The 12,516-nt window shown below is 34.6% G+C and overlaps 1 protein-coding gene across 8 annotated transcripts in view; it reads left to right on the forward strand.

Moving 5' to 3' along the window:
- Positions 1-11,463, forward strand: part of TBC1D32 (TBC1 domain family member 32) — a 79,709-nt gene extending 68,246 nt beyond the window's left edge. For 6 of the 8 annotated variants that reach the window (XM_032683088.1, XM_032683090.1, XM_032683089.1 and 3 more), the window contains 6 exons: positions 2,951-3,020; positions 3,809-3,924; positions 4,867-5,021; positions 6,401-6,541; positions 8,320-8,508; positions 10,774-11,463. In XM_032683088.1, the coding sequence (XP_032538979.1) occupies positions 2,951-3,020; positions 3,809-3,924; positions 4,867-5,021; positions 6,401-6,541; positions 8,320-8,508; positions 10,774-10,893 (791 nt within the window). In that variant the 3' untranslated portion in view covers positions 10,894-11,463. Of the gene's footprint in view, positions 1-936; positions 1,796-2,950; positions 3,021-3,808; positions 3,925-4,866; positions 5,022-6,400; positions 6,542-8,319; positions 8,509-10,773 lie in introns of those variants that run through there. The other 2 variants (XM_032683094.1, XM_032683096.1) reach the window with 2 other exon arrangements.
- Positions 11,464-12,516: the final 1,053 nt, after the last annotated feature.

Genomic DNA, 12,516 nt, shown 5'->3' on the forward strand with positions numbered 1-12,516 from the left:
TCCTGAATGCTACAAAACATTCTGAAAAGTACTGCCCATAGAGGTGCTTTCTATTATAACAATTTTTTAAAATTGTACATCAGCTCCCAGAGTTCTGGTATCCTTCAAGTCACTCATTTAATTTTGACTCAATTTCTAGTTTACAGTGTTTTACATTTTTAAAGAAAGAAGTGTAAAATATCTGTTCAACATAGATTTTTTTGTTTTATTAGATAAACAAAAAGGTAGCTGCCAAAGCATGTTTTTCATTCCATTTAATAATAACCAGAGTGCTGTATCATGTTGTTATTAATTCACAGTTCAGAGAGGTGTTCTGGCCTTTGAGGATAAATGGCAATCTTATTTAGAAAACTGATATGTCTGTGCCTTTTATTATGAAGCCTATTGTGTTTCAAGGCAGTTATATCTGGTGTATTAACAAATATCCGTCAAATAAGTTTTGTAGAAAATTAACTGAGTGTATTGATTCAGAGGTATGGACATCATTACAATAGTACAGTCACAGCATATTCCTCCAAGCTTACTAGTCAGGTTTTTAATCATGGATTGCAATATGCAGTATTTAAATATTCCACTTGGTTTTAATAACATTTTTCTAAGTTTAATGGAGCATTTAAGGTTTCTAGGTCCAGTTTTTAATCAGTGGGAAGTTGTCCTTTGTGTATTCTAAATGACTTTATAGTGTTCCAAAGCGTAGTCTTCCCACTCTTTTAAGTGGTAAACAAAATGGAAAATAAAAGCTTTTTACCCAGGACAAAGAACCATAGTTTGCATGTTCCCATCGTGAGGTGTGGATTAGCAGAGTACAGAGCTATGATTATGTCAAATACAGTGGTGTCTAAAAGCAAGAGTTTTTGCCTTGATAAGATACCGTGTGATAGAAAATTATTATTCAGTCCAAACTCTATGTTAATTTTATCTTCTTTCACAATACAGGGGAAAATATCAAAAGGAAAACTGATAGGGAGAAAACCCTTTTCAGCAACTAACAAATTATTACAGCAGAGAAGAAAAGGCAATGAGAATCAGTGAAGTTAGTTGTGTTTTTTTAATGTTAATGTTAATGGGAAATAAGCATTCAGTACTTGTAAACTGTTACAAAATGGAAAGTGGGCTCAGACTGTGGATTACACCCTTGCTGGACTGGAATCCGAGCTCCTGCATTGCCACCTGCAAGAGGATCCATCTCAAAATGGAGGTAGAGCTGTACTGTGGCTTAGAGGTTGTTGTACCCTTTGCATCTGTCCTGCCATTAAATAAATGGTGGTGTTAGGACTGAATTAGCCATTATCTACCACCAACTCATTCAAATTCCCCGTTTTCTAAGATGTAAGTATGCCTCTTGCCTTCACGGTTGCACGCAGGAACTCGAAAATGAATTGACTTAGTGTGGTAATTCCAGGCTGAGTAAACAGGTAACTTGGAACAGGAGCTATAAAAAGTTAAGAACTGTTTCAGTTATCTCTGGGTTTTTAACTGAAAGGCCCTGTAATTTTATAAGTATTCTTCCAAATATTGCATTGCTGGTATGCTACACAAAAGGTATTGGAGCTTCTGTTCTTTGGGTAAAAAAAACCCTCTCTGATGTGGGTTTGTATTTCAATCCCATCAGATTATTGAATAAATTCATTTTACTCAAAGATCAGTTGATTTTTCTTATGCATAAATGTATTTGTCAAAAGTACAAGGTAATTTCTCATTACTCTTAACACTTTAAATTATTGTCTTCTGTGAAAGTTGTAAAACAGAGTGAGGTTTTTTTCCTTGCCATACTTCCTCTGCTGAATTTTACTGCTTCATTGTTGAGTGTAATTTGTAATTTTGTTGTATTATTTTCTTCATAAAAATTTCAACATACCTCAACTCGATTGAGCAGAGTGCCTTTTTTGGGGGGGGGTTGGTGGGGCTTTCCTTCCTGAACCTATTTCATTTTTAATCCCTTAGTCCCTGTTTGCTTACCAGGAACATAGAGTGTTTACCTGAATGAGAAGGAAGGGAATCCTTCAATTTGATTTCTCTATCTGTCTGAGGATATAGAAAAAATATATTAAGTTACTGTGTGATCTGCTTAATCAGATTTTTGCATTTATCATTTACATGAATATATTTTAACTTCTGCCATATCTATTACATTTTTAACACATGTTGTCAGTTATTAGGGTTTTTTAGTTGTTTCATTTGTTGCTGTTTTTTAAGTAGCGCTTTCAAAAAATTATATTAAAGGTTTAAGCCCTCAGTTTTGTAACTCGTAATATTATTAGACTGTAATGTTTGTCTGAAGTATAGTTATATTAGGCGATACATGTTCATGATAGAAAAAATGCCCATTTTTAATTGAATTTAGAATTTAAAATTTAAGAAAATACTACAGCAGAGGTTTCTTTATTTTTTCTAACTTGGATTTTTAATGTAAACAAATACAGAAAATGGAGTATGTGTTAGTGTGTGAAAAAATGCATAGAAGTACAGGATTTTTAAAATCCATCAGTTATAGAGTTTTCTGTGATTCATATAAAAATAGAACTTTCTTTAATAAAGTTGGAATTACAGCTAAGAGACTTTAAGGCCACTGGAGTGGAAGAAAGTAGATCAGAATATGTTGCCTTGCCTGATTTCTAGGCAAAAAATGATAAAGTGCTACTAAGAAATGGAACTGAAAAAGGTGTTACTCACTTACATCATGCTGTAAAGCTAATGATAACCATACTAACTGTGAGGATTTCCTTATAAAGTAAGTGATTTTCATAAAATCATAAAACTTATATTCGTAAAACAATATATGAAGAATTCAGTTTCTCGATGTATCCTTTCCAAACTCTGCTAAACTAATTTTGAATAAGAAACAGTTCTGGAGAATTGGTATGCATACATAAAAGAAGCTTTTCATTGGTATTCACTTAAAATCATATTTCCCATAATACTTTATTTAATTTATTTCCTTTTGTTTTAGCCATGGAATTGGATGTGAAGAAAGAAGACCTTTCATCTGTGCAGCAACTTGGTGTTGAAATGACAGTCAGGTACATGGTATTAAAATATTTCCTTAGAGTATTTCTAGGATTTGTTTGATTTTCATGGAATGACTTTAATGATGCTTAATCCATTGCTTTATATTATCTAAATCCAAGATAAACTTCAAGAAAATGAATTCTAACTGCAAATTAAAAAAAGTATTAGTACATAATTAAATTATCTTTACAGATTATATATGTTATTATCCTGCATTTTTGTAAAGACTAATTGTAACCTGCTAGTAAGATTTACCATAAAATTGCATTATGCTGAATTATGTGTCTTTTTTTCCCTTGCATTACTTCTCTAAATGGTTCTGTTTAGCTAAGCTTAGTTATATGCCATTTAAACATTTTATCAGGCTGGTAATTTTCAGAGCTGTGATGAAGAAAAAGCTAAGATGCCTGTACTTTCACAGGTTGCTATCTTTAGCATTAATATTTGAATTCTGATTGTAATAATTACATGTACAATATAGTTATATCGAATTCTAAATATTGTATGTGAAGAAACTGAGTCCTGTCTGAGTACTTGCTCCTCCCCATAATAGTCTCCAAAACTGAACTAAAAGGAGTTTAGGTGAGGAACTGTAACACTGAGTAGGAGATGTTTGGTGTGTATCCTTCCTAGGTGGAGCATAATAGGTTTTCTTTAATCATTTATATGTACATCTACAACACAGTAATGAACAATGCTATGACAGATTTACTGTTACAGGCTTATTAAATATGAGTGGTTGCTTTTAGATATTAAAAAAAGTATTTAAACAGTTTTGGTTTTGAACTTTTTGTGCTAGATATGGAAAATATTTAAACTTGCTAAAAGAAGATGCTGAAAATGGGCTGTGTTTCGTGTTAATGAATTGTGAGAAATTCCTGAAACAGCAGCAAAGAACTGTGGTATCTTCGCTTTGTATCCTTTGTTGATGGTATAAATTATATTGCCTAAAAATGCCTATGGAATTTGAAGTCTTGCTTTGGGCTTTTGATAGTGGCATAGATGTGTAATATTTACGGAAAACAATTTTTTAAAAAGCAGCAGTTTTACTTTGAAAATCTGATAAGTTAAAATGCACACCCAGTGCACCCAAGAAAATGTTCACCCTTTTGTTCCCATACTTTTTTAGAAGTGCAAGTCTCATTCATTTTTGTCATTAACTGTTTTGGAGTGGGATCACATCTTTGTATGTTATAAAGAGTCTGCAGCAATACAGCTTTGAACATTAATGAGTATTTGTGGTACTTCCACAATATCAGCACTGTTAATGTAATGCCTGTGTAATGATAAATTAATGTAATCTGATCAACAGGAATGTTTTGACTTCTGACTCTTTTAGATCTAATGTGGAACTTTTTTTTTTTTAAACAAAACAGATACACCTTTCCAACAAGCTTGACTTGCGTATCACTGTTAAATACACTTAAGATGTATTAATCATAATATGCTTAATCTCGTTTTTAAAGCTTTTCTTTTACTTGTTTTTTTTTTTTCCTATAATTTTAACAACTCATGTTCTCCACTGTTCTCCTTTCCTGTACTTTATAAGCACACTTATTTTGGTACAGGGTTTTTTGCATTTGCTTGGGTTTTGTTTACTTTTGTTGGTTTAGCTTGACTACTTATGGACTGAAAGAAAATTAGCGTATGAGGAAGACAAATTATTTCTCTTAATTCAGTTTGAGAGACAATTGTGCCTCAAGATGCTGCCTTCTGTGCAGCTCTATTCCCCTTGGCCCATCTCTAAAAAACCAGCTCTTGCCTCTGTGAGCACAGCCTGGGGAGGAGAAGGGCTGTAGTTCCTGCAGGGCAACAAGGAGGAGATCTCTACCTGAGTTCCTTAACCTTCTCATTCAGGCTGCTTGCAGGAGCGCTATGCTGGCTATGACTGGTTTGCATCTTCCATCTTCCTCATAATGTCAGGGGACAGGGAGAGGACGCTGACGTTTCTTCAGCAATTTTCATGTCTTCTTGTTTCAGCATTTCTCTGGCTACCAAGACTGCATTTATCTGTAAGAATTTAAAATCTGTGTCTTTCTGAAAGGCAGCTTTGAAAGTTTATAAAGGAGACTTGATTAATTTCCTTACTTTTGGTGTGGGTTTTTTTGTTTTTTTAATGCATTAAGTTTACATTAAAGCCCCCTAACTAGATATGTAACCCTGGAAAATTATCTCAGAAAAATATAGTTTTGACAGTTGCTCAAATTGTTGTTTAAAAGGAGTGAAATAGCAAGTGGACTGATAGTAAAGACAGTGTTATTGAATCTTAAAGCTGGCAGTAAAGCAGACTTTGTTAGTGCCATTAAATTCTGTGCGAAGGCTGCAATACTGTTGAATGACCTTTTTTTAATTATTATAGTGTGCAAGTCCATCCATCTGGTTTTTTTTTAGTAAAAGTATCAGTTTTGAAATTTACTTAATACATTGGAATATATTTAATAAATTTTAAACATTCTTACTGCAAAAATACTATGTGATTGACGATTTTCAATTATCAGTGTTTTGGATCAAGTTTGTAGTATAGAACACGTCATTTCTATCTTTCATTAGGGTGTTTCCATCTATTTAAAATAAAACCCTTTGTACATTGTCAAGTTACCTTGAATGTCTTGAACATAAACTCTAAACCAACTGTAGTCTCTACTAGAGAACTCTGGGGTATAAGATGCATGGAGTAGATTCCATACCTCTTCTGCATGTAGAATAATGTATGCATTAATATCAGTAGATCTGTCTTGTCACTAGAAGGGATGATAGTATTGGTCCATTCACAGCACTGAGTTTGGCCCTGAGGTTGTTCCAACCTAATGAAATTCGTGCTGAAATTTGCTCCATTGTGTGAATATAATTGTGCTGAAAACCATTGGTGCCAAGGACTCATTGCCTAGAAACTGGGCATTGATATCCAGAGCCTTCCATAGGGATAAAACCTCTGCTGCTTTTGCTGCACGTCCTACAAAGAAATGTGCTTACAGAAAAAAACTTCAAATACCATAGAAGTTCCATTCCACCAGTAAATGGGGGAAAAAATCCAGCAGAAATTGGTCTTTTTTTTCTTTCTGTTCCTTTGTTTAAAATATGGCAATGGTTTCTCCAACCTTTCGACAATTAAAGCCTATATACAATAAAGAACTAGACTCTAATTAAAAGGAATAATCACGATATGTTATCAACACTTTTCTTTAGTTTTACTTCAAGTTTTTATTGATGGTAGTATGACCTTTTTTGTTTATTCTGTTTCCTGTCTCTAAAATAATCAGAATTACTTATCTTACGTGTAAAAGTGTATATTTTTATATATTGTTCTCAGCAAAGTATTATAAAAACCAAATTTTTGTAGTCCGTGATCCTATTCCTCAATTTTTTTGTTGATGATGATGTTGTTAACCAGATTCACCTGCCTATTACAACAGTGGAATATGGCATCCATCCAGTCTATTTTTGCAGTGCTCACCACATTGAAATGTTGCTGAAAGCTGAGTTGCCACTTGTCTGTTCAGCCTTCCACATGTCTGGCTTCACTCCATCCCAGGTAACTGATCAAAGTGTATTTAAGTATCATCAACCTTTTGACTTAAATGCACAAAATCAAGAACGCTGAGGAACCACTGTGGGTTTTTTGTGCAGCACTTGTGTAGTGGTTATGAAACTGGGGGTAAGAGATAGTATTGACCACGTAATGACTTAGAGCATCTGAAAATAGAAAGCACCTGACTGGTAGAATAATGACAGTCTACTGAAGCTGATGACCTTCTATTACATATTCATGCGGAAAACTTGATAAAAATAATATATACTAAATGCTCAGATTTAGCATTAAAACTAAACCGAGTATCTGGAATAATTCTCTAAATTTTCTATAGGTGGGAAATGAGTAATTTGGAATAGTTACATAATAGGAAGCAGTTCCGGTGATGTTAGAGCAAAATTAATTTTATATGAGCTACCATATCTGTTACAGTCAGGTAACGCAATATTCTTTTATAGTAAAGAGATGTTACTAAAGAAGAATAGTTATAATGATAATAGCTATAATGATAGCTTTCATTTTATGTACTTACAACAATTCTTTGGTATGAAGCATTACTTATAAAGACTGCAATCATGATGAGGCATGAAGAGCTTCATGCAGTAATGAGTTAGAAGGCCAATGCAGAAGACATCACACCACAGAAAGAAAGCTGTGCCAAGGCAAGGAAAATGTTGTTCATCTTACGCCTTCAAAATTCCTTTTTGCTGCAAGATTTGCAGCTGAAGAGACTTCTTAGTGGGGGCAGATGCCAGTGTGGTTCAGACATTGCTTAAAAATAGCTTGGGGTTGGTCTTTGAGAAGATTGGCGGATGAGGAAATTTATCTCAGCATAGGAATGAGGTGCTTATAATAAGGTTCCTTCTTTTGGGGTCTGAAAACACATGGGGAGGGTCACTTCTTCACCTACTCTTGTGCAAATTACACTTTTTGTAATTGTGTGCACTCAGTAATAGACTAGTTACTGTTCTAAACTGCTGGCAAGGATTTTTTCATTTATTTATCGTGCTACTGAAATGCCGCTGGTGGGTGCCACTGTATCTTTTGTGTGATTTTGCAGTTCTATTGCAGCATTAAAAAGAAACAAACTCTGAACTGTGGAAACAGTTCTGATGTATTTAAGTGATTGTGTGCATCAATAAATACCTCAAAACAGATTTACTGCCAGAGTATGGCTGTTGTCATCTAATTAGAATCCTGGTATCTTGCTGCATATTTTTAAACACTTTAAGGACTGATTAGCAGAAGATTTGTGGTCTAGAACTAAATGAAATGTCCATTATACATCTTAATACATTGTAATTTAGAACAGGAAAAAGGAGTCACTAACTGTGTTCCATACCCACTTCATTAAATGAAAATGTGTCTTGAGGAAGGGCTTCATATTCGTTTATAAGGCAAAGAACTAATATAAAGGAAAAACTACATTGAACACACCTTCATCACTGTCATTGCCCTTTAGACCACATTTAAAACAAAGTCTTGAAAAAAATGGCCTTTGTTTTCCTTGGACTTTGATTTTTATGTCTCAACCTCAGGAGTTGCTGGAATATACTCAAATAAGTGAGATGCATGGATACAGGGTGTTAAGTTTAGCTGAACTCACTAGAAGTCTGTTCAGAAGCTGTGCTTTAAAAATGATGATTCTTGGCTTCTTTTGTACATCATCCCATTAATTGTTATAGGAAAAAGGTTCTGTCTTATAGAAAAGAGATAAAGCTGGTCAGTTATGACTGAATGTCTACAATGATTTAATTATATATAATTTCATTTTCATCTAGATTTGTCTGCAGTGGATAACTCAGTGTTTCTGGAATTACATGGACTGGAGTGAGATCTGTCACTACATTGCTATCTGTATTTTACTTGGTCCTGATTATCAAATATATATGTGTATTTCTGTGTTCAGACACCTACAGCAAGACATTCTGAAGCACACTGAAGCCCAAGATCTTCAGGTTTTTCTTAAAGTAATGGTTTCGTTTTTAATTTTTCAGTTGCTGAGGAGAAGCAAGGCTCTCAATACTGAAAACATACTTAATCTGGAACTCTTACTGAGTTTCACTTAGTTATTTTAAATGAGTGGGATAATACTTCGATTTGATTCATTCCCAGGCAGGAAACTGTTTCTAGAGAATTTCTAGAATTTCTAGAGAATTTCTAGAATTTCTAGAGAATAGCTTTCCTGTGTTTCCTAATCAGTTCCCTTCATAAGCAAAGTAAATAGCCACATTAAGTCATGTATGTGGACCCACTCTCATTAAAATAGATGCTCTCCAGAAAAGGTAGTTTACACAGTGGTCTCGTACTGAAGCTTGAAGAGGTGTCAACAAGCGTAGCAAGCTTTCATGTTGATGAGATGGCAGTTACTGTACAACCAGCCACACAATTTCATATTCTTTCGATATTATAAATTATGTTTGGGTTTTTTTGTTTTTTTTTTACAGGGTACTGCTTAGCTGTAGCTGCAGTCACAAATGGATACAATATTTTACTCTTCTTCACAGAGACATTTTTGCCATTTTCTCTGGTCTTTTTTCTCCTGCCAAAATTCTTCTGAGAACTGCATCTTAGTCTGTCCTAAGAATAGTAGTTTTCTGACTAGTTTGCATGCAACTTAGATATTCTTAAATGTCAGTTTCAGTCAGTTTCCTTGAAAATGTTTAGTACACAGTCTAATGAATGTATTGTTTAGTTTTCCCTGGTTTTGGACAATGTGGCTTAAAAGCTACATCTTTATGACATTACTGGATAGTATATGTAAATTATAGAAGAGAATTTGTATGTTGCCACTTACAGTATAAACAGGCCAAAGATTTGACACGATACTGTTAAATTAATGAGAAAAAATGTCTATTAATACATTAGTAGAATATCTACAATTAATTGAGTGAACCATTACAGTAAAAAAGTTCATAGCATAGTCTTACTTCTGATAGCTCTTAATTAATAGAAATTTTTAAAAAAGAAAAATAGAACCATAGAATGGTTTGAGTTGGAAGGGACCCTAAAGACCATCTTGTTTCAACCTCCTGCCGTAGGCAGGGATACCTTCAGCCAGCCCAGGTTGCTCAAAGCCCCATCCAGTCTGGCCTTTAGCACTTCCAGGGGGGTCATGCTCAGGCTCTGCTCTGAGCAACCTGTGCCAGTGCCTCACCATCCTCACAGTCAAGTTCTTCCTAATATCTAATCTAAACCTACTCTGAGTTTGAAGCCATTCCCCCACCCTGTCACTACATACCATTCAGTTTCAGCTATATATATGATATATATATTTTTTATTCCACTGTAGTTAACCTTCTCACAGTGCATGAAGAACAACTTGAAAGGTAAAATTACCTGTGTGTAGGGGAGGAGAAACACAAAGACCATTTTGAATTCCTGTTCAGATGCCAAAGTGCAGCCTTCCAAGCCTGAATATATGTTCTCAGGAGAATTCCACTTAGGAGAGATGCACAGTCAATACACTAGAGGTACAACATGTGTCCACAGGGACTGTCTGGCTTCAGAGAATTTTTTGCAGCAAATGGTGCCAGCAGTGGTAATACTGATTAGCAGATGAGGGGTACACAACAGCAATGAATTCACCCATTTTACGTAACTGTTCTTCAGGATCCTGCTTTGCATGGTGCATCCACCTTCTCCATCTAATATAGTAGCCATTACAAGGAACATGGTCTGTTTGTTTCTTTTTTCTCAGGGCAACTTCTTTTACTCTGTGCTTTGGAATTGCTAAGAATTACTCACTTGTGGTGATGCAGAAATACTTTGTCTGGATAAAGGTCTTCCTTTATCACTGAGTCTAAAAATATGGATCTACTATTAATCTCTTGGTTTTCTTGAGAATCTAGCCCGATATAGAAGCCACACTTATCATGCCCTGTGTTGGTGTAGAAATCTTTTTTTCAAAAGAATTTTTTAGTACCTGACTTTCCCTTCTTAAAGCTTACTTTGTTTTTCTTAAAAATCTTCAATGTTATGTTCTCCAAAAATGAGATAAACAATGTTCACATGAAATAAAACTGATACCAAGTCTGCAATTAGAAAAAACTGTCTGGAAGCAGATATTTCCAAATATGTATTTCTAAATAAAATGTAATAAAATCTATTTTAAACATGCAGTCTGTAACAAGCAGAACAAAATAGGCTATCTTTAGAAGCTTAGAATTCATTAAATTTGAGTTGTGCATCTTTTTTTCCTAGCTAATAAATGTTTTTTGTGTGTATTTGTTCAGGAAGAAGCACTCCATGGATTTCGAGTGAGTGATTATTTAGACTACATGGAAAAATTGGAGGCAATCTACAGACCTATGCTGCTGAAAGACATGAGGACCATAAGAGTGCAGAATACATAGATGAAGCAAACAAGCACTTTATTTTCCAGTTTTGGTTACATCCTTTAAAAGGATGCTGATTGATTGATTGATTGATTGATACATCAGTCTCACCTAAAATCAGCCAGGCTGTTTAAATGTACATACTGTAAAATAAATAGCAAGGGTTTTCAGAATATAGTTTTTCAAAATGAAGTACCTTAATTTTGATGACCAAATTTTCCCATACAGGCTATGTGCACAGTCTCATTTTCAGTTAGCAGAAGGCAGCTTCAGAACCCACGTGTAGGATGCTCGGTCTTATAAAGTCTTGAACCTCTTTCCAAGTCATTGTATCATTGTCATCTCCTTGTAACACAGTCCTAAAACCTTCATGTTTTGTTAGGGTCTGACAAAGGGAATTTTTTTTCTATTTAGGAACAACTATGTATTCATGTACATGAGAAGTCAACAAATGAAAAACAAATTCTCTGTTCTGACTTTGTGGATAATGTTGAGAAAATGGGATGTTCAAATATGTGCAATAAAAAAACACTTTATATTCCTGTCTTTTTAAAAATAAAATAAATAATTTTATGTTATAAAACATAATTAGTTTTTCTATCTTAACGAAATTATAATCTTTAAAAATTATTGTTGTTTTTCAGAGATATGAATAGCAGGTCACTCCAGAGTTTCTCGTTCACTTATGCAGAGAGCCTATGTCACATGGAAAGAAAATCTCAAATTAGAACAGTTATTAAAATTTCTTCTTAAATTTTGTTTATTAATGTATATATGTAGAACTTTCTGTTTCAGGGCTCTGTCTCATGAATTACTCGCATGTTCACTGCCTGAGTACTGGGAAGGTTGAAAGAGTTCAGACAGTGGGATTAGCTTGGTTTACAAGGCCAATAGGTATGAGGAAAAGGTTCTTCACCCAGAGCGTGGTTGAGCACTAGAACATGCTTCCCGAGGAAGTGATCACAGCACTAAGCTTGTCTGAGTTAAGAAGCATTTGGACAACACTCTCAGGTACATGGTGTGATTCTTGGGGTGTCCTGTGCAGGGCCAGGAGTTGGACTTGATCCCTGTGGGTTCCTCCCAGCTTAGCATATTCTGTAAGGTTCAAAAACTCTCTCGGAGCAAAACTTTTAGGAAAATTTCAGAACAGAGACATCCACGCATGAAGTGAGACACGCTTGTCTGCTTTTTTCTCCTGTAATAGACTACATACTGAACAGGCATTTGTTGCGTTCTGACCCACAGCCTTCCCCTCAGAGTAACTGTACTGATCTTTTGTAATATTCATTCATACAGATAGTTTTGACTGATGGTCTCTGACTTCAGTGTGAGGGTTGAGCTTGTCTTTTTGCTTGCCTAGCCTCAATCAAAACTTACACGCTCCTGGATTTACAAAGTCTTTCCATAAAACTGCCTAGTGATTCTTTAGTGACATCAACATCAAGTTCTTAAACAGCTTTTTGTAAACAAGATTATTTTTGGCTTGATCTTGAACAGTATACCTGTTCTTATCACAAGATAGTCATTTTCCCTGAGTAAATTTACAACAATTATTCTGAAGTTTCTTGACATTTATGCTTCCTCCTTCGACTACCCAGAGTTTCTAAAAAGACAAATACTGAATATATACTTTTATTATTA

The sequence above is a fragment of the Chiroxiphia lanceolata genome, chromosome 3 (assembly GCF_009829145.1).
Source record: "Chiroxiphia lanceolata isolate bChiLan1 chromosome 3, bChiLan1.pri, whole genome shotgun sequence".
In the NCBI taxonomy this organism is placed as follows: Eukaryota; Metazoa; Chordata; class Aves; order Passeriformes; family Pipridae; genus Chiroxiphia; species Chiroxiphia lanceolata.